We start from the raw sequence: 23,457 nt of genomic DNA, 5'->3' as shown, positions 1-23,457 counted from the left end.
TGTATCTTTTAAATGTGTAACGTTAGGTTAGTAAAGACTTTATAATAACTATACTTAATTCTATTTTCTAATGAAATTAGCATGTTTAAAATAATGTGGTTTGCCATAATTACTACTTGACTTTTGTGTGAACTTTATTTCATAAAAATCAGATCATCCTAAAATTTAATTTAACAGTGTTCTTAATTTTTTTATCTATCTTCCAGTTCATAAATAGAATGGATCATATAACTTTTTTTAAAAAAAGATTTAAGTTCTGAAAAACTGAACTGCTAATTTTATCTATGAACAAATGAGTTCACTTGTCTATTTCTCCAATTTAAATGATGCAAATAATCCCCCTTCCTTTCTTTTCAAGCAAGGTTTCTATATTTTTCTGCCAGACTAAATAGCTGATAGTATAGTTATAAAAGCCCTTACATACGTATATAATGCTTTGTTTTGTACAGTATTCTCTTCACAGTGACCCTGTGATGTAGGTAATACAAACACTAGTTCTGTCTTCCAGATGAAGAAGCTGAGGCTTCTGAAGAAAGGTGAAGTGTCTTGCCCATGTTCCCATAGCTAGCAAGTGTAAGAGCCTAGTTCAGTACCCACAGGCTTCTTGCTTTCAAGCCCAGCATTCTTTCCACTATACTTTACTGTCTGGGTGTTGTGTACAAATGATAGATAGTCTCCATTTTGCATGTACAATAAACTTCAAGGATCTGTAATTTTATTTGTATGGATACTTCCTCCACTGACACATCATATGACAGATCATAACCCCTTTGTAATTTAGTAGATGGTCTTTGAGAATTGCTCTTGTGATTGGAAAAATCATCAACATGTGGTAGGGATTAGGACTAGACCTGTGATTTCATTGGTATAGTGAACTCCTAGGTGAGGAAACTCTTGATACTATGCAAGTTGGTACCTTCTCTTCAATTTAGAGTTGCCTGTAGAGCGCTGAGAGATTAAGTGACTTGTCTAACAGGGTCATATAGCCAATACATGTCAGAAGTGAGAATTTGAACCCAGGTTTTCCTGGGTCTGAGTCCAGCTTTCTATCTACTATGCCATTCTGCTTTGGTTAGACAAATAGAATATTAAAACTTTATTTTTCATATTTTCCAAATTTCATGTCATACCATGGTGACCTAGGCTTAATTTCTTCAAAGTTAAAATGAAATTTTATTAATTAATATGGTTTTCAATATTCATTTCTGCAAGATTTTGAGTTTCCAATTTTCTCCCCATCTCTCCTCTCCCCCCACCCTGCATTCTGATTAGCTGTTACCCCAATCTGCCCTCCCTTCTATCATCCCCCACCTTTCTCTTATCCCTTTCCCTTTCTATTTTCCTCTAGGGTAAGATAGATTTCTGTACCTCATTGCCTGTGTATCTTATTTCCCAATTACATGTAAAAACAGTTTTTAACATTGGTTTTTAAAACTTTGAATTCCAAATTCTTTCCCTTCCTCCTTCCTCATTCACCCTCATTGAGAAGGCAAGCAGTTCCATATAGGTTACACACGTGTAGTCATGCAAAACACTTCCACAATAGTTATGTTGTGAAAGGCTAATTATATTTCCTTCCATCCTCTTCTGCCCCCTGTTTATTCTCTTCTTTCCTTTGACCCTGTCCCTCCTCAAAAGTGTTTGCTTCTGATTACGCCCTTCCCCATTAGTCAATGTGATTTTAAAAACATACATTTCCTTACCTTATTATCATTCACAAGCTAGCCTAATGCTTTCCAGAAGTTTACACTTTGGTAAAGAGAAACCTTTGTGGAAAATTCTTAATAGAAGAGCTTCAACCAGAAAACAGTTTATCTTAACTTCACAGTTTTCTATGAGTACATTCAACATGAGATTATTATGGTTAATTGTTCTCTGTGATAACCATAAGCAATTATTAAAAAGAGCCAGACTATAAGAAAATGCTGTCTTGTGGCATATCTGAAACAGAAGGCTCCTTTTCCTTAGTTAGAGGATGGCCATAGAAAATTACCTAAGAGAAACAAAGGGGTTCATCCATCTCCCATGGATGAACCCATTGGTGTCATGACCTTTGCCCCTTCTAAGTCTGTAGTACTTCTTCAGTATAGCATTCTTGTTTGTTTAGCACTTATAATTTAAATATATAAAGCCCATTTGATACCAATCAGTTACTAAACATTTATTAAGTACCTACCATGTGCCAGGTATTGTGCTAAGCTCTGGGGATAAAAAAGAAGGGCAAAAGATAGTCTTTACCTTTGGTGAGTTCACAGTCTAGTAGGGGAGACAACATGTAAACAACTGTGAATAAACTAACTATATACAGGGTAAATAGGAAATAAAACAACAGAGGGAAGGCACTAAAATTAAGAGGGGTTGAGAAAGGCTTCCTATAGAAGATGGGATTTGAGGTGACACTTAAAGGAAGCCAGGGAAGCCAGAAGGTAGAGGGAGAGTATTCCAAGAATGACTAATGGCCAGTGAAAATGTCTGAGGAAGGAGACGGAGTTGGGGAACAGCAAAGAGGCCAGTGTCACTGGATTGAAGAGCAGTGGTGGTGGTGTAAGGTTTAAGAAGACTGGAAAGTAGGGCACATTTGTGTGGAGTTAAGCTATGAAGGGCTTTGAAGGTCAAAGAGAGAATTTTATATTTGATCTTGTTAGGTTATAGGGAATCACTAGAGTTTTTTGAGTGGCATAGTTGGAGGTGATATGGTTGGACTTTTGGTAAATCATTTTGATGGGGAGAGATTTGTGGCAAGCAGACCAATTAGCAGGCTCTTTCAGTAGTACATTAATGAGGGGATGAGTTCACCAGGGTGATGGCAGTATCAGAGGAGAGGAAAAAGTATATTCAAGTGATGTTAACAAAGATAAAATTGACAGGCCTTGTCAATTGAATATTGATGGGCAAGATAGTGAGGGGTTTAGGATGACAGTTAGGTTTCAAGCCTGGCTGCCTAGAAGGATAGTACTGTTCTCAGACAGTAATAGGGACATTTGGGAGAGGGGAGGATTTGAAGAGGAAAGGTTATGAGTTCAGTTTTGGGCCTATTGAGTTTAAGATATCTACTGGACATCCTCTTTGAGATATCTAAAAGGCAATTGGAACTGCTAGACTGGAGTTCAGCAGAGAGATTAGGTGTGAATAAGTATATTTGAAAGTCATCTGCATAGAGCTGATAATTAAATTCATGGAAGCTGATGAGCTCATCAAGTGAATTAGTATACAGGGAGAAGAGGACCAAGGACAGAGCTCTGTGGGATGCCTGTGGTGAGTGGGTGTGACCTGGATGAAGACAGAGCAAAGGAGACTTTGAAGGAGTGGTTGTGCATGATTTTAGCACACTGTCCTAGCATAATAGATTTTAGAGCTAAAAGGGTTAACGAGGCCATCAAACTTGATCCCTTAACTTCATAGATGAGGAGCATGAGGCACAGAGTATAAGTGATTTGCTCAGAATTACAAAGCTATTAAGTTTTTCATGTAGGACTAAGAACTTTAGTCTTTCAAACTCTCCCAAGTCCAGCACTCAGTCCACTAGACTATTCCTGACTGTCCCGTAGTTCAACATTTTCATTTTACAAATAAGAAAATCGATACCCAGAGACCCTAAGTCACAGAGCTAGTTAAAGGCAAAGCCAGACCGATTTCTGAGTGTACTTATACACTAGAAGTAAAATCAAGGTTGACATAATCACGCTTCTAGTGCTTGTCTTCATTTCTGTTTCTTAGTTTGTCTTTAATTCTTTCTACTCATAGTTCATCAGTGGAAGTATTTCAGTAAACTCCTCTCTTTTTGGATCTCACTTTTGAAGCCACAGATATTCTTGTAGCCACCTAAATTCTTAATATTCTCTAGATTTGGCCTAGAGTTTTCCTAAATTGCTTTCTTTCTTTCCTGGACACTTGCTAAAGCTATTTCTCTCATGGCTCTTTTCTCCCCCTCCCCCCAATTAGATTTTATTTTTAGTTTTCAACATTCATTTCCACAAGATTTTGAGTTCCAGATTTTCTCCCCATCTCACCCCTCCCCCACCCCAAAACGGTGTGCATTCTGAATACCCCTTCCCCTAATCTGCCTTTCCTTCTGTCACCCCCCCCTCCATTCTTTTCCCCTTCTATTTTCCTGTAGGGTAAGATAGATTTCTATACCCTATTGCCTGTATATCTTATTTCCCAGTTACATGTAAAAACAATTTTTAACATTTATTTTTATTTTTACTTATGTATTTTTTTTGGGGGCAAGGCAATCAAGGTTAAGTGACTTGCCCAGGGTCGCACAGCTAGTTGAGTTATCATGTGTCTTGAGGCCAGATTTGAACTCAGGCCCTCCTGACTCCAGGGCCGATGCCCTATCCACTTCGCCAACCTAGCTGCCCCAATATCTGTTTTTAAAGCTTTGGGTTCCAAATTCTCTCCCTTCCTTCCTCCCCACCCATCCTCATTGAGAAGGCAAACAACTCGATACAGATTATACATGTGTAATTGTACAAGACACTTTTATAGTAGTCTTGTGAAAAACTGTGTTTCCCGTCCTCCTTTCCACCCCTTATTCTATTCTCTCTTTTGACCCTGTGTCTCCTCAGAAGTGTTTACTTCTGACTACCCCCTCCCTCAGTCTGTCCTCCCTTCTGTCTCCTCTTATCCCGTTCCCCTGTATTTTCCTGTAGGGTAACATAGATTTCCATACTCAATTGAGTGTGTATGTTATTCCCTCCTTAAGCCAAATCCGATGAGAGTAAGATTCACTCGTTCCCTCTCACCTTTCCCCGCTTCTCCTCCACTGTAAAAGCTTTTTCTTGTCTGTTTTATGTGAGATAATTTGCCCCATTCTACCTCCTCCTTTCTCCTTCTCCCAGTGTATTCCTCTCTCACCCTTTGGTTTTATTTTTTAGATATTATCCCTTCATCTTCAATTCACCCTGTGTCATGGCTCTTTTCTAAATCAGAATTTCTCAATTCAAATTTCTTTATAGCTTCTTCCCCCCACCCCTTCCTTTTTACAGTTTAAATCCTACTCTGTACTGTAGTGACTCTGCCCTCTTTGCTGTTTTTCAAAGAAAACACTCCATCTCTTAGCTTTTGGCATTTTCACTGGCTGTCCTGACTCAGACTTGGAATGCTCTTTATCTACACCTCCTGGCTTCCTTCAAGTCCCAGCTAAAATCTTACCTTTTATAGGAAGCCTTTTCCAATCTCACTTAATTTTAGTATCTTCCCTCAATTTATTATTTCCTCTTTATCTTGAATATAATTGTTTCTACATAGTTGCTCCCTTCTCCAGTCCTTTTTCTCTCTCTGATTGAAAAGGGTGGAGGATGGACGTTGGAGAGCTTCTCCCAGATCTTCCATTCTTTATGGATGGTACTCAGACAGTCCTTATCAGCCTTTCCCACCTGGCTGCTTTCCTAGACATCATCATCTCCAGAAACTCATCTTTCTGAAGGATGAGATCAACCTGTAAACCCTCACCTCCTCAGCAGCCGCTGCACTACAATGCCATTCTTACCCCTAGTTGGAGAGTGTGGGAGGTAGACATTTGAGAGCTCCTCCTTGATTCTCCGCTGTTTAAGAAGGGGATGCTCCTCATCCTTTTCTATTCAAATGTTTTCCTGGGCTTCTTCATTTCTAAAAATTCATCATTCTGTAAGATGAAATCAACTCAAAAACTCATACTTCCTCAGATCATTTTCCACCCTGGCTGTAGGACTCCATCATGCCCCCATGCTGGGTAAACTCTCCCTATCCTCCCACCTATTTGGTTCTTTTTATGTGTTGTCTCCCTCATTAGATTGTGAGCTCTTAGAGGGGAGGGACTGCCTTGTGACTTTCTTTGTAACGCCAGTGCTTAGCATGATGCCTGACACATGGTAGGTACTTAATAAATGTTTATTTAAAAAAATTTTGTTTATTTTATCCCCCATTAGGTTATGAGCTCCTTCAAGGCAAGGACTATCTTTTGCTTTTCTTTATATCCCCAAACAGATGCCTAGTAAATACTTATTGACTGACTGACTTATAAAATATTAAAATTTTCTACATCAGATTGCTTTGCCCTTGTTAACTTCAACTAAGGAGTCCTCTGTACTTTAAGGGACCAAAATCAAGAGTTGAAGAGGGAGGAGTAAGGAATTGGAGGGAGGTTTGTAGACAGGAAGAACAGATTTTAGGCATTTAGGCATTCAAAACCTTTTTGGTTATAGTTTTGTAGACATGAAAAATTTGCTATTTGCCTCAGTGGTAGTTTGAGGACTAACATTTAGGTAACTGTCATCTTTTTTTGCTTTAAAGGTAATGTTTTCCTCATTAATTCTGGTCCTTAGTTTCCCTCAAAAAATGGCTTCTATATTCTTTTACATCGTTAACTCCCCTGCCCTCAGAATGACCATTCTGACTTCTAGTTTCGGGATTCTTGGTAACTTTTTATTCTGCAGTCAGTAGAAATATTAGGTGTTAAGTGGTACGGTGGATAGAGCAGTGGACCTGGAGTCAGGAGTCTTCCTGGGTTCAAATCAAGCCTCAGACACTTAATAGCTGTATGACCCTTGATAAGTCAATTAACTTCTGTCTGCCTCAGTTTTCTCATCTGTAAAATGGGGATAATAATAGCACCTTCCTCCAGGGGTTATTGTGTGAATAAAATAATATTTGTAAAGTACTTTGTAAACCTTAAAGCACCACCTAAAGCTAGGTTGCTATTATAAACAATAGAGATAGAAATAAGAACTCTACCTTGAGTGTATTACCTCCAACAGGAGGTGAGTAACAAATTTCATCATTGGGTTGTTCCTCTTTCTGGAGAAATCTACCTTCTTTCTTTTAAAAACAATGTCATATTGATACTTTCAGTTCCCTTCTTTGGTGTTCAGGGGAATAGTAAATGCTACTATGTCTAATCCTGTAACTAGGTCTCTTTTATTTGACTTTGTGCAGAAAAGCAATAAGTTTTAAAAATGCATCATACAACCTGTTATAAAAATATTCTAAACTTCTTTATTGTTTTTCAGCAGTTGATGCACCATCAGAAAAAGACCTTCACAAAGTCCTTCAGTTATTGGGACCTCAAATTTCCTTTCTGGAAGATTTGACTAAAATGGGAGGAGCAATGCGATCTGTTCTTACCCAGGTTTTGACAAATCAGCAAAACTACAAAGATCTTAGCTCTGGTGAGTTGTAACATCAGAGTAGAATGATGTCATTATAAATATAACAAAATCATATCTTTTCATTTAAAAAAATTGATTATAAGCTTGACTAAATGTGCAAAAAAAGAACTGTCATTTCTTATTTATGACTTCATGAACTCTTGTTCTCTTAAGCTCTGTATTCATACTAAACATTTAAAATTAGAAATACGTTTGTTTCCCATGTATGTATTTTTACTTCCAGATTCTGGGGGAGAAGATTGTGGGGAAAGGACTTGAAATGAAGAATAAGAAAGAGAAGAGGAATTGTTAAAGTGATGTTGGAGGGCTTTGGAACTATGAAGAAAGGTATAGATTGAATTTAGGGAGGATAAATTTAGAACTCCTTGAGAATTTGGAGGAGAAGCACCATAGAAACTTAGACTTAGAACTGGAAGAGACTTCAGAACCTTTCAAGTCTAACCACCTTATTTTGCGTGCAGTGGATGAACAAGTTATGTTATAAGAAAACTTAGGTCTGGAAAGGTTGACTTGCCCAAGGTCACATAGGAGTAAGTTGCGGAGGTAGAAGCTGAACCCACATCTTCTGACTACAGTGCCAGTCTTCTTTCCACTGTGTCACAAAAGACTTGAAGGAGTTGAAGGAAGATAATTTGTAAGATGATGTGTTAAAACAAGGTAAGAAGCTAAGGAGAGGAAGAAAGAAAATTAGGCTTTGCTTTCAAGATATTAAGGTTCAAAGTACTTGGGAGCAGTAATAGTTCTGGATTTGAAGATATCCCAAGCAGTTTGTCAGGAGGAGCTATTAGCAAGGAACACAAAAACTGAGTCTTTCACTTTCTGCAAGTATGGAGAGCATGAAGAATTTTGCAGTGACCTGCATTGAGTGTGTGTGCAGTGTTCATATTTTCACCATAGTCAAGTGACTATGCTTATACTGAATGTTGGTCTCTCTCATTGAAGACAAGATAAAAGATGTGAGAAACTCTTCTCTACCCTCCAGATTATTTGAGTAAATGAAAAATTGCTTTAAAAAATGGAAGAAGGGCTTTAATATTAAAAGAAAATAAAAGTTTCTAAATAGGCAGAAGTGGACTCTTGACCTGTGTCAGAGGTTGGAAGCTGGAAGAATGTCACAAAGGAAAGGGAATTAAGAGCCACTGAATACTTTGAGTTAAGAATCAAATATTAGGCCCTTGTTTAAGAGAAGAGAATTAGACACCCTGAGGATGAAGTGGTCATTTGTACTCCGAGGAATGTTAATTTTGGTCCACAGGTACTATGAGTGAGAGATCTTACCCTGAAGGTCAGAAGAAGAAGAAATTAGTGGTAATTAATGACTGACTGCTGAGAAGCATGAGATATATCAGGTCAATTAATAGTTAACAACAGTATAGAAATTTGCTGTCTTTCTAGGAGAAATTCTCATGACCTGATGGCTACTACCATTTTCTGGTTGCTCATATGGGCAAAATGGTACTGCGTGAAGGAACCCACAGTTCATTAGCATAAGTCATTCTTAAATTTTGGACAAGAAACTGAAGATGTTCTGGGAATAGGTGATGTTTTCATTACTACTGCTTACTAAGTGAAGAGACGAAAGAAAGAGGAAGATTTGTTAAGTGAACAGCTATTTAAGAAGACATCGAAGAATGAGCTTTCAATTTCTGTACCATTGCTTAAAGTATAGGTATGAAAGGTCCTGGCCAGGGAAGAAGTGCACATAACAAGGACTGGTAAGAATATACTTGAGTAGAGCTGTGCAAATCTAATCAAAAAGGCTTTAAACAAAAAAGGAAAGGTGGGGAGTGGGGGATCAGAAGGAAACTTCCTATGTATATCTACTGAGCTGGATATTGTACAGAATACCTGCAGTGTAGAGAGAATAATAGAATAAGATGCCCAGAAGTATATAGGAAACAAAAGTCTAAGAAAGGAATGTGGAATAAAACACATAGCCTTAAGAGATCTATATATAAGTGACCAAAGTATAGGTAACAATCAAGATGTAATAGAAATCATAATATGGAGACACAAATTTGATCACTATGGCATCACTGAGATTTAATGAGATGATTGTAGTATGTCTTTAGAAGGTTACACCTTATCAAAAGGAACAGAATAGGTAAAAGTGTGGGTAGATGACTATCATATTGTAGGAAGATATACTCATATAAGGAAATCTGGGAATTGTAGTGGGTAAGCTTCATAAAGAGTGTTTGGTTGAAATCAGTGAAAGCAGAAATAGAAATGATAGTGTTATTTGAATATACTTCAGGGCACCTGGACAGAAAGGAGAAGTAGATGAAGAGGTGGGGAAGCAGATAACAAGCCTGGAACAGAGACATGATATAGGAATGCTGGAGGGGAGTGCAAATATCCAGTCATTTGCTGGAAATCTTCCTTGGCCAGAAACGGCGCAGAATGCCCAAATGACCATCAGAGTGGCAGGTTAGACATTCTTTGACATCTAAAGGCATACATGTCTAGAAACATAGTTCAGTGATAGGTCTTATCCCATGAAGTCTCAGTGATATCCATGAGATCAAAGGAGGTACTAGTTCTAAGCAAAACAAACTCTCAAGAATGTACACAAATTTTTATAGGTATTTTTGAGGTGTCAAAGAATGGGAACCTGAGGGGGTTCCTATAAATTGTGGAATGGATGAACAAGTCATGGTTTATAAATATGATTGAACACTATTTTGCTATAAGAAGTGATGAAGTTTCATAGAAACCAGAGAATGCTTGTATGAACTGATGGAGAGTGAAATGAGAACAGTTTATACAATGACAACAATATGGTAAAGAGAAACAACTTTAAAAGACTTAGGAACTTTGATCAATGTGACAACCAACCGTAATTCCAGAGGATTGTACTGATGATGAAGCATGCTACCCATGGCCTGATAAGAAGGTGAAGGATTCAGTGTAGTATTGAGACACTTTTTTTTTTTTTGGCATGGCCAATGTGGAAATTTGTAGATGATATGTGTTTGTACCTGGAGTTGTATTTCTTTTTTTTAATTCTAAATTGAAGGTGGGAGGTCAGAACAGGAGAATGGGAAGGTGGGTTTTTGCTGATTGAAAAAAAAAATAAAATTACCAAAAACATCAAACTGATCAAGTAATAAATTAGAAACAAATTTAGGTCAGAAATTAGAGTTCTTTTTTAATTTCTTTTTTTAAATTAAATCTATTTATTTTTAGTTTTAACATTCACTTTTATAAGATTTTGAGTTCTAAATTTTTTCTCTTTGTCTTCCCTTCCACAAGATGCCACACAATCTGATATAAGCTATACATGTACAATCATATTAAACATATTTCCACATTAGTCATGTTGTGAAAGAAGAATCAGAACAAAAGGGGAAAACCGACAAGGAAGAAGAAACAAAAACAAAAAAAGATAAAATAGCATGCTTGATTTGCATTCAGATTCCCTAGTTCTTTCTCTGGATGTGGAGCATATTTTCCATCATGAGTCTTTGGAATTGACTTAGATCATTGCGTTGCTGAGAAGAGCCAAGTCTATCAAGATCAGTCATCTCACAGTGTTGCTGTTACTGTGTACAGTGGTTCTGTTCAGTTCATTCAGCATCAGTTCATCAAGTCAGAAATTAGAGTTCTAAATGTTGAAAAGTGAATGCTCAGTGCAAAATTAAGAAACTTAGTGGACTAGGAAAAAGTGAATTAATGATGAAGAATTTCTCTAAAGAAGTGAGAGATTCACAGATTTAGAACACAAAAGTACTGAAATAGAAGAAAATCTGGCAGATGACAAACAAATGGCAACAATACTGAAAAATACATGAATTCTATAGAAATCACAGAAACTGACCTTGAAGTTGGAATAAACAGAGATTATTTCAGGATCATAGCTGCCCCAGAAGAATCATCATGATCTATATCTGGCCAGCTCTGGAGGAGAAAGTGAGGCTGGTGACTTTTCACAGTCCTCTCTCACTTAAATCCAATTCACTTGCAAGTCATGGCATCATCTTCCAGAAGAATGTGACCTATCAAGGAATCTACATACCACAGTACAAGAAATAAAAGAAACTTTTCCAGAATTTCTGATTATGGTTAATAGAATCATCAAATGACAAATCCATAGATTACAAACTTCAAGACATATAGTAATTAAGTTAAGAGTTCCAATGAAAACAAATTTTGCAAGCCTCCAGGAGACTTTCAAATATAAAAGAAATGAGGTTTGAGCAACATAGTATCATCTTGCAGTTAGAAGAAATAAGAGAAGGGAATGGAATAATATATTCCAAAAGGCAGTGGAACTCAAATAATATATTCCAAAAGGCAGTGGAACTCAATCTGCAGTCTTAAATGACATATCCTGCAAATTTTAGCCTAATTAATTATCAATAAAAAAAAATATGAATGATCAGCTGAAAACAGAGCAGCTAATACTTTCTTAACCTATCCTAATGAGAATTTTATCCCTTGCAAGATGGGGGAACCAATGAAGAGAACTGTTCTGTATCTGTTGCTTGCCAGTATGGAGCATTTGATATCTGGAATGGAAATGAAAGAAATTTTGGGTGCAGTTGACCACTCTATCTTAGAATTTATGATCAAAATAGGAAAAGTGAGAGTAAATAGACATGCAGTCTGGGTCTTGGGACAGAAGAGGAACCTGAAAAGTTTTAGGAGAAAGAGCAAGTGGAATATTATGACTTAAATTTTATCGGGGAAGTCAGCCCAAGAAAATGATTGCAAGTCTTTAAGAATGAATTTCTTAATACAGAGCAAATTCTGATGAAGTGGCAAAAGGGGAGTTTTCTGAAGAGACCAATGTAGATAGATACACAGGGAATATAGCAACAATTTAGAAAGGTTTTTTTTTTTTGCTTTTTGGTGAGGCAGTTGGGGTTAAGTGACTTGACCGGGGTCACACAGCTAGTGTCAAGTGTGTGAAGGCAGATTTGAACTGAGGTCCTTCTGACTCCAAGGCTGGAACTCTGTCCACTGCGTCACCTAGCTGCTCCTAGAAAGTTTAAAAGAAACAAAACAACACATACAGAAGATGTCATCCAGGGCAGCCAATGAAAGATGAGTACAAAAGCGTTATATAGGCCTACAATAATAGTGGCAGGAATGCTAAATTTCAGAATGATCTGAAGTTTCAAGGAAAGCCAAGGATAACTAACAGAGTTTTTATAAGCTGTTTTTGGGGAAAAGATGAAACTTGAAGAAGGTATAAAGAACTGCTGCTCAGAGTGGATCGGATGATAAGTGATGACAAAAAGCAAGCAGAGCTGCCCAATTCTTGCTGTATTTTTATTTTTTCTTCAAAGGAAAGTGATCTTTAGACTGAAAATGATAGAATAAAAGTGATTAATAGGGAATTGACACCTCCGAATAAGAAATTAGAGAATTCCAAGTTACCCATGTTGAGTTTGTTACCTAGACCAGATCATCTACATTTGTGCATACTGATGCATAAATGCCTTGCTGATCTCTTTGAACTTTGAAAGATCATGGAAAAATGGGAGAGACAAACAGGATTGGTTGGATAAATGTCCTGATTTTCAAAAGAAAAGGGAAGACGATGAAGTTAGCATATTTTATACACCAATGAACTTGAATTTAATTCCTAGTAAAATTATCAAAAAGTAGTAGAGAACACAGCCATATCATTGACTTTATTGAAAACAAGCCATACCATCCTCATTGTATTTTTTAACAGCATTACCTGGCAAGTAGATTAGGAAAATATTTTAGATAAAATTTATCTAGATCTTAGTAAGGCATTTGACAAAGTATCTTGTGCTTTTCTTATGGAAAAGATTGAGGGAGATAATAGTATAGTTAGATAGTTTTGGAACTGGTTTAATGGCTAGCATAATCATTAATAGTTTCTTGTCAACTTGGAAGGAGGCTTGTAGTGGTAGATCTCAGTGATTTATGGTTGTCCCTGGGCTGCTTCTATAAATCACTGATAAAAATGTTAAAGGCACAGATCAAGTTTACAGATGATACAAAGCTGGGAGGGATAGTCAGCATGAAAGATGACAGATTGGGGATTCAAAGTAATCTTTATACTCTAGAAACTGTACTAAATTTAGTAAGGTGAAATTTAATGAGTTTAAAGGTAAATTTCACAGTTAGACAACAGGTTATATGAAAAATATCTGGGGAGTTTTCATAGATTTTAAATTCATGAGCGAGCAGTATAATATAGCCACCAAAGATGCTAAAGTGATGTCTCATAATAGAGACATGCTTCTATGTGTAAGAAAATGATAGTCTAACTACTTTGCCCTGGTTAGAGAGTATTTGCAGTATTATGTTTTAGTATTAGTGAAGAAGTTCTGGGCAACACATTTTAGGAAGGACATTGATAAGCTCAAAAGTGTACATAGAAGGGTAACCAGCATGGTGAAGGGTCTTGAGATCATTCCATATGAATAATGGTTAAAAGAGAGACCATGTTTCAATGCATAATTGTCACCACAGCATGATCATTGCATCCTGTTTTTGGTTTTTTTTTTCAGTCTAAAAATTGGTTTATAATCTTTCATCACATAATTGACACATGGTATAATTTTATTTGTCGTGCTGTTTAGAAGGTAAACATCAGTGTATTCATCAGTGGCATATGAATACGCATTTATTTCTCGCTCGTTGCCAGCTGGCAGCCTAGAATTCTCAGCCCTAGAATTCACAGTGTACTACATTATCAGTATATTTCCAAAAACTGACTTGACTTGGGTGGTTTGTTTAGAGTGCTGCAGTACTGACCGTATTGTCACTCAACTCAATGAAGAGCCATAGGCACAAGGGGAGTTAGGTAGGCAGGTGAAGCTACCGTTGAGTAAGTCATGTGATACGGCAAGACTTGCATCGTCCCGCTAGCTAACCTGTACAGTTCATCTGCTAATGATACATTAACATTTGAAGCATTTCTTTTTGATTATGGGTAAATATAAAGACTATTCTGTGGGCTTCAAGCTGAAAGTGATTGTGTTTGTTGAGCAGAATGGAAACAGCTATGCAAAGACAATTTTCAGTGAGTGAAAAGTTGGTGTGAAACTGGCAGAAACTAAAAGACAAGTGAAAAAACACAAACCTTTCTAGACATGTGTTTAGGGGTGCTAAAACAGGCAAGTTTTGATAAATTAATGAAGTGTTTATGTTGTAAGACCGGCATAGTTTCTTAAAAAGCTTTACATAATGGTCGCACCCCACTTTTTTGCAAATAAAATTGGTGTAGAATTTGTCATGATTTTGCATGCAGTGAAATACATTAAGAATTTGGGGGTGGGGAGAATTGATAATTGTCTTTAAATACTTGAAGTGCTATTATATGGAAGAGTAGTTAGTCTTGTTTCCCTTGACTCCAGAGCTCAGAACTAGGAGTAACAGGTGGAAATTGTAGAGAGACAGATTTAAATCTGTAATAAGAAAAAGCTTCCTGACAAGTAGATCTGTCACAGAGCTTCTCAGGAGGCAGGTGTTTCCCTCTCATTTGAGTTCTTCAAGCAAATGCAGGATGTCCTCTAGTCAGTTGTTCTTTGGGAGAGTCTTTTTCAGGTACTGCTTAGACTAGCTGGCCTCTAAGGTCCTATCCGACTGAAATTCTGAGTTTGTGTATAACTTTCTCTTGTAGGAATGAACTTTAGTGTTTTATCTCATTTAATCACCCTCCCCATTAAGATTTTAATATAATCAACATATACTTCAGTAATTATAAGAATATGCATACAAATATTTTGAAAGCTTTTTAGTTTGTTAAACAGGTTATATTCAATAAACCAAGGGAAACGTTTTGAAAAGTTGTAAACCTGAACTTATTCTTATGATGCCAAAATTTGTAGGTATATCAAATTATTTAGAAGGTTTAGCCCCATGAATTACATATGCACCCTAGTTAAAAATCATTCTTTAGTTGGCCCATCTTTTCAGAAATTAGCAACTACTGATAATAAAATAAGTAAACTTAATCATAGTAATTAATTTTAGTATATTGGTAACTTGCTTACTTAAATTTGGAAAGATTTTATCTAATCATCTTTATTTTACAGCCTTTTCCACTTAGGATCATAGAATTGTTGGCTTTTAGAGGAAGTGTGGTATGTGTTGGGAAGGGGGCTAGTCTTAAAGTCACAGAGTCTTGAGTTTGAATACCATCTCTAACATTTACTAGCTATGTGACCATGGATAATTTATTTAACTTTTCTGGGGATAATTATTACTTGCAGTCATTAGGCTATTGTGAAGAGCAAATGATACAGAAATCTATAAATGTCAGTTACTATTATTTATTGTCATTCTTCGTGTTGCTGGGCAGAAAGCCTCGGAGATGATAGAACTAACCCTCTCTCATTTTACAGAAAAGGAAACTAAACTCCAAAGAGATAAAATGATTTTAGAATTAGCCAGGAACATGAAATCATGCTGCCCATTTTTTGTAAAATAGAAAAAAATTTTACCCATAAATGTCTTTGTTAGAGCATAATTAACCAAGTGGGTGGCATATGGCCCAAAACTAATGTTGAGAAAGGTGTGAGGCTATTAGAAAAGTCATTTCATCTCACAAGAACGTAATAATGGAGACAAGAGGTTCTTAGCTCCTTTGAAACTAATTTTTGGCAGAACTGAGCTTTTAGGCATTAATATAAGAAGCCTTTTACTTAATTTCTTTTTGCTTGAGTGTTTTTAACTCTTTTAAAAAAATATTTAAATATAAATTTTTTTTATAACCTAGCAAATGCTTATTGATTGGTTGTGCAGCTGTTTATAAATGGAACAGTATTTTTAAAAATTTTATTGGGTGTCTCATTTGTAGCTTCGTATAAATCTGCATTATGTCTTTCTTTTTATAATCTTGTGATCACTACTGTTTATATTTTTTTATTTTACATAGTAGCTGTGAGCAGAGTCTGATAGTTTTATATGAATCTTAATATGATTAAAATTATTGGTATCAGTGGCCAGTTAATGCTACATAGTTTAGGTTAATACTAATCTCATAATGTAAAGAAAATTACTGACATGTTGGCTTGAGTACACATTTGATTCCTCCAGAATAATTTTCTCTGTTTAGCTTAGAACCCAGCTGGGTAGCCCGTCGGGGGAAAAGGCCTAGGTTCAGGTATTTACTCTGTTCAGAAGTTTATTTAGTTCTTTTATTAAGTTTATTAATGCAGTTATCACAGAGATCATGGTTTTATTTTCCTTCCATTGAACTTTATTTGATTTCTTTTTTTCTTCAGTCACTATTTCCCTTGTTCTCTGTAATTATCTGTGCATTGATAATTAACTTTTTTCTTTTAAAAATAAATTTATTTCTTACAATTAAAAATATAAGTGAGGCTAAACTTTTTAATGGGCGCTTAGATTTATTTTAACTGGTATTCTTATAGGAATAATTTTCTTAGATAATTCTTTGAAAATTATGATTATGATTATTTTTATTTATCCATTTCCCTCACTCCTTTTCATTCCCCCTCCTTGAGAAGACAAACAATTTGATATAGATAATACATGTGCAGTTATGTGAAACATTTCCATATTAGCCATGTAGCAAAGGAAAACACAGACCAAAAAAACCAAGAATGATAAAGGAAGTAAAAAAGTATGCTTCAATCTGCATTCAGACTCCATTAATTCTTTCTCTGGAGGTAGATAGCATTTTTCATCATAAGTCATTTGGAATAGTTTTGGATCATTGTGTTGCTGAGAATAGCTAAGTCATTCACACTTGATCATTGCAAAATATTGCTGTTACTGTGTACAGCATTCTCCTGGTTCTGCTCATTTCACTTTGCTTCAGTTCCTCTAAGTCTTTGAAGATTTTTCTGTTAGTATCCTGCTTGTCATTTCTTTTTTTTCATATGTACAATGATCTCTTTATTCTGTTCACTTCATTCATCCTCCATTTTAAAAAAAATGAATTTATTTTAAATTTTCAGCATTCGCTTGCATAATCTTTTGAGTTTTAAATTTTCTCCCCCTCCTCTCCACCTCCCTCCTCAAGATGGTGTGCAATCTGATATAGGCTCTACGTATACATTCCTATTAAACATATTTTCACATTAGTCATATTTTAAAGAAGACTTAGAACCAACAAGAGGAACCACAAGAAAGAAAAAACAAAACAGAAGAAAAAGAAAAAAAAGAGCAAATAAGTATGCTTTGATCTGCATTCAAAGTCCATAGTTCTTTCTTTGGATGTGGATAGCATTTTTCATCATGAGACTTTTGGAGTTGTCTTAGATCTTTGCATTGCTGGGAAGAGTTAAGTCTATCAGAGTTGGTCATTGAACAATGTGGCTATTACTGTGTACAGTGTTCTCCTGGTTCTACTTGCTTCACTCAGCATCAGTCCATACAGGTCTTTCCAGGTTTTTCTGAAGTCCACTTGGTCATCATTTCTTATAGCACAATAGTATTCCATTATATTCACACACCAGAGCTTGTTCAGTCATTCCCCAATTGATGGGCATCCTTTCGACTTCCAATTCTTTGCCACCACAAAAAGAGCTGCTATGAATATTTTTGTACATGTGGGTCCTTTTTCCATTTTTGTGATCTTTTTGGGATACAGCCTTAGAAGTGGTATTGCTGTGTCAAAGGGTGTGCACATTTTTATAGCCCTTTGGGCATAGTTCCATATTGCTCTCCAGAATGGTTGGATCAGTTCACAACTCTACCAACAGTGCATTAGTCTCCCAATTTTCCCACATCTTCTCCAACATTTATCATTTTCATGTTTTGTCATGTTAGCCAATCTGATAGGTGTGATGTGGTACCTCAGAGTTGTTTTGATTTGCATTTTGCTACTCAATAGTGATTTAGAGTGTTTTTTCGTATGCCCTATAGATAGCTTTAATTTCTTCATCTGAAAACTGCCTGTTCATATGCTTTGCCCATTTATCAATTGGGGAATGACATATTCTTATAAATTTGACTTAATTCTCTATATATTTTAGAAATGAGGCACTTATGAGAGATACTGGTTATAAAAATTCTTTCCCAGTTTTTTGCTTTCCTGCTAATCTTGTTTGCATTGGCTTTGTTTGTGCAAAAACTTTACAATTTAATGTATTCAAAATTATCCATTTTGCATTTCATAATGTTCTCTATCTCTTGTTTGTTTGTAAATTCTTCTGTTCTCATATCTGACAGGTAAACTATTCCTCGCTCTCCCAATTTTCTTACAGTATCAGCCTTTATATCTAAATTGTATACCTATTTTGACTTATTTTGACATGTGGTCTGCTTATCATTTCTTATAAAACAATACTATTTTATCACAATCATATGCCACAACTTGTTCAGCCATTCCCCAATTGACGGGCATCCCCTCAATTTCCAATTCTTAACTACCACAAAAAGAGCTGCTATTAATAATTTTCTATATTAAAGGTCCTTTTCCTTTTTCTTTGATCTTTTTGGGTTATAGACTTAGTAGTGGTATTGCTGGGTCAAAGGATAGGTACAGTTTTATAGCCCTTTGGGAATAGTTCTGAATTGCTCACTAGAATTGGATTAATTCACCTCTCCATCAGCAGTGCATTAGTGTCCCAATTTTCCCACATCCCTTCCAACATTTATAATTTTCCTTTTCTGTCATGTTAGTCAGTCTGATAGTGTGAGGTAATACCTTAGAGTTGTTTTAATTTGCATTTGTCTAACACTCCCATCAATAGTGATTTAAAGCGTTTTTCATGTGATTATAGATAGCTTTTATTTCTTCATCTGAAAATTGTTTCTATACTTTGATCATTTGTCGATTGAGGAGTGACTTGTGTTATTACAGACTGGACTCAATTCCCCATGTATATGAGAAATGAGGCATTTATGAGAGAAATTTGCTGTAAAAATTTTTTTCCTTCTAGTTTTCTCTTTTCCTTCTAATCTTGGTTGCATTGGTTTTATTTTATGCAAAACCCTTTTAATTTGATATATTCAGAATTATCCATTTTATATCCCGCAGTGCTCTTTATCACTTGTTTGATCATAAATTCTTCCCTTACCCATAAATCTTACAGGTAAAATATTCCATGCTCCCCTGATTTGCTTGTGATATCACCCTTTATGTGTAAATCATGTACCCATTTTGATCTTATCTCTGTATACATGTGATATGTTGGTGTGTGCCTAGTTTCTGCCAAATTGCTTTCCAGTTTTCCCAGCAATTTTTGTCAGATGATGATTTCTTGTCCCCAAATTGTGGATCTTTGGGTTTGTCAAACACCAGTTTACTATGGTCATTACCTATTGTGTAATGTGTACCTACTGTGTTCTATTGATCTACCACTCTATTTCTTATCCAGTATTGTTTTGATGATTACCAATTTGTAAAAAAGTTTTATAATTCGTAATAAAATTTGAGATCTGGTACTGCTTGACCACCTTCCTTCACATTTTTTCATTGATTACTTTTGATATTCTTGACCTTTTATTCTTCCAGATGAATTTTTTTTTTTAGCTCTATAAAATAATTTCTTTGGTGATTTGATTAGTATGGCACTGAATAAGTAAATTAATTTATGTAGAATTGTTATTTTCATCATATTGGTTCAGCCTACTCAAGAACAATTAATATTTTTCCAGTTGTTTAGATCTGACTTTATTTGTGTGAAAAGTGTTTTGTAATTATGTTCCTGTAATTCCTGGGTTTGTTGTGGGAGATAGACCACCAAGTATTTTATATTGTCTGCAGTTATTTTAAGTTGAATTTCTCTTTCTATCTCTTGCTGCTGGGCTTTGTTGATAATATATAGAAATGCTAATGATTTACATGGGTTTATTTTATGTCCTGCAACTTTACTAAAGTTGCTAATTATTTCAGCTAGTTTTTTAGTTGATTCTCTAAGTATCCTGTGTTATTGTCTGCAAAGGGTGATAGTTTTGATTTATCATTGCCTATTCTTATTCTTTCAATTTCTTTTTCTTGCCCTGTTGCTATAGCTAGTATATAACAATATTGAATAATAGTGGTGATAATGGGTATCCTTTGCTTCACCCCTGATCTTATTGGAAAGGTTTCTAGCTTACCCCCATTACAGATAATACTGCCCATGGTTTTAGATAGATACTACTTATCTTAAGGAAAGTTTCATTTTTTCTTATGCATTCTAGTGTTTTTAATAAAAATGAATGTTATATTTTGTGAAAGGAGTTTTCTCCATCTTTTTAGATAATCATGTTATTTCTGTTGGTTTTGTTATTGATAGGGTCTGTTAGTTATGCTGATAGTTTTCCCAATACTGAACCAACCTTGCATTCCTGGTATAAATCTCCCTTTGTCATAGTGTATGATCTTTGTAATATATTGCTGTAATCTCCTTGCTAGTATTTTAATTTAAAATTTTTGCATCAGTATTCATTAGGAAAATTGGTCTGTAGTTTTCTTTCTGTTCTAGCTTTTCCTGGTTTAGGTATCAGCCTCAGTTTGTGTTGTAAAAGAAATTTGGTAGGACTTCTTTTTTCCAAATAATTAATATAGTATTGAGATTAATTGTTCTTTAAATGTTTTGTTCACTTGTGAATCTATCTGGTCATGGGGATTTTTTTCTCAGGGAATTCATTTATGGTTTTTTCAGTTTCCTTTTCTAAGCTAGGATTATTTAAATATTCTATTCCCTGTGTTAATAATCTGGGCAACTTATAGTTTTGGAAATATTCATATATTTCACTTAGATTGTCAGATTTATTGGCATATAATTGGACAAAGTAGCTCCTAATAATTGCTTTAATTTAATCTTCTTTGGTGGTGAATTCACCTTTTCACTTTTGATACTGGTAATTTGGTTTTCTTCTTTCTTTTTTTAATGAGATTAACCAGTGGTTTAAATAATTCTTTAAATGTGGTAATGAAGCCCAGCCAAAATATCTATTGTTAAATAAATTTTTTTTCTCTTTTTAAATTTTAGGTTGAAAATAAATATTTTCTTGTGCTTATTCCTATTTTTCTGTGACTGAAAGTACAGCTGCTTTTACTCTTAAACACAAAATAGTTTAATGTAACATCTTTAGAAGTATGGTGCCAAAAAAAGAATGGCTTACTAGATGGCGCAGTGGATAGAGTACCAGCCCTGGGTTCAGGAGGACCTGAGTTCAAATCCTGCATCAGACACAGAATATGTATTAGCTGTGTGACCCTGGGCAAGTCACTTAACCCCATTGCCTAGCCCCTCCCCCCAAAAAAAGCATAGTGCCTTTTTACCTTGCCTTTTTATTTTTTTAAAGGTTCAGTCACTTTTCCATGATAAATCCTTGAAATATCTTACTCTTATGCTTCTGTGGCCTTACTGCTAAGATACTCTTTCTATTTATAGCCTGTAATCGAGTAAAAAATAGCCCTGGAAACCTTGTAATTCCAAAAAACTTATTGATAGAGTATTTTTACTTAAAAAAGACTTAGTAACTGTAGATTGTAAGAACAGTAATTTAATACAAATCCAGCTATATTTGAACTCTGATTCTCCTTAGCAAGGATTTGAGAAATTATTGAGTTTGTTGAGGAGGAGGATAGAATGTGAGTTACTTTGCAAATTCTGCTAGGTTGGTTTTTCACTTTATGGTTGCTTTTATTTGGTTTGAAATGTGAATTTTGAGAACATCTTCTAAAAGATACTTATATGTTATTTGGATTTTTTGCCATTTTGTGTTATTCAGACCAGGGCTTCTTGTCTACTAAGTTTATTTGTATTTAGAAGTTAGATAGAATATTTCCTTGATTTTAATGACATTTAAAATATTTTATTTTAGGTCTTGGAGAAAATGCATGTGCAAAGAAAAGTCATGAAAAGTACCTCATAGCTTTGAAGGGCTCTGGATTGGCATTTCCTGAGGATAAACTTACATGTGGCGTGCAGGACCAGGCTGCTGGCACTAGCTCTCTGGCAGTTTCAGGTTTGTATAAAAAAAATGTTTTGAACATTTTAATATTTCCTTTTTTAAAAACAAAAAAATTTCTTTAATTTGTTTATTCTTGAAGGGTAGTTATTTTTCTAGTGAAGTAGTGAAATCCTTTGCAAGAATACTGGTAACAATATAATGGTTTACAGAGAGGAATAAAAGCAAAGCCAAAGGAAAGAATGCAGTTTTCATTATTGTGATTAATTTTGTCACTCTAGCTCTACTTTTTTACTCATGAAAAAATTATCAGTAAGCTAAAACCTTAGCACATAAGTAGTAGAGTCCAATAATGAGTTGTTCCTTAATCATAAAATTCCATTTGTTTAATTGGGGTTTTTATTAGACAGTTGCTATCCAGATAGACACCAGCCAAATCCAGATGTATTCAAGATGTGAAGTCTGCCAAGATAACTAACAAAATTTAGAATTTTTAGTAATAGGCCTCAAAAATTTTTAAGGTAAAACAATATATGAACAACCATGAAGGAATACTTCTTTTTCTTCTTCAAAAGGTTTTGCAGGTGCTACAGGAACGTCAGGACAAGTAGATTCTTCAGATGAGGTGAGGCTTTAAAATTGTCCTTTCTTTCCTCCAAGAGAATTGTGGGTTTTAGGGTTGGAAGGGGTCTTGGAGACAGGGATGGGTTGGAGCCAGCTCCAACCATTTATTTCTTGTCTAGACATAAGAAAGTGTTAATACTGTGGGTTAAACTTAGAAGTGTGTCCTTCTTCACATGTTTCCCTTCCGAAGAGCTGTTTGTTAAACATTAGCTAGCGCAGTCCTGCTTGAGATAATGTAGTCTAAGCCCCTTGTAAACTTATAGATGAGGAAATTGAGGCTTGGGGAGGTTAAATAGCTAGTCCTTATTTGTACAACAAGTTAGGAGTAATGACAAGCTATGGTTCTGACATTAAGATTCTGTTCACTGTGCCACGCTGTCTCTTAGAAAAAAAGGCGATAGATTTCTACCTGTCTTTTCAAATACAATTTCCTTATTTCTATTCCTCTTTAATTTCTTATGTCTCAAATTTGTTATCCTAGCTGCTAATTCTCTGGCCCTGGTCATCTCTTTCTACCCCTTACCCCCCCCCCCCCCGGCGAATCTCTGCTAACAGGCACAGATTTCCCGGCTTATCATCCTTAAAAAGAAGTCTATATTCATGTATTTATTCTGGTAATTTTTTGTGTAGTAATATTTTTATATGAAGAAAATTTAGTATTTTAAAATATAGTGACTATGAGGAAAAACTAGGCACATAATATATGCTTAATAAATGTTTATTGATTGACTGTGAAGTAAGGAGACTTTATGGGTCATGTCACCAACTTCATTATTTAGAGTCACATTTCCTACATCGGGAATTAGAAAATTTTAGTATAGTAAAAAGTTGTATGTTGAAATAATTTTATAATCTTATAGTGCTTCTTAGCAAA

The 23,457-nt window shown here is 35.4% G+C and overlaps 1 protein-coding gene across 1 annotated transcript in view; it reads left to right on the top strand.

Annotated features, from left to right (window-relative positions):
- The window catches only part of UBR3 (ubiquitin protein ligase E3 component n-recognin 3), a 303,032-nt gene that overhangs the window by 38,522 nt on the left and 241,053 nt on the right, over window positions 1–23,457 (top strand). The window contains 3 exon segments of the mRNA XM_078146977.1: window positions 6,993–7,151; window positions 21,873–22,016; window positions 22,535–22,584. Coding sequence (XP_078003103.1) covers window positions 6,993–7,151; window positions 21,873–22,016; window positions 22,535–22,584 — 353 coding nt within the window.

This window comes from Phascolarctos cinereus, unplaced genomic scaffold (genome assembly GCF_003287225.1).
Source record: "Phascolarctos cinereus isolate Bilbo 61053 unplaced genomic scaffold, phaCin_HiC Scaffold_726;HRSCAF=1367, whole genome shotgun sequence".
In the NCBI taxonomy this organism is placed as follows: Eukaryota; Metazoa; Chordata; class Mammalia; order Diprotodontia; family Phascolarctidae; genus Phascolarctos; species Phascolarctos cinereus.
Note: the sequence above shows the minus strand (reverse complement) of the source record. Positions and strands in the feature narration are given on the sequence as shown.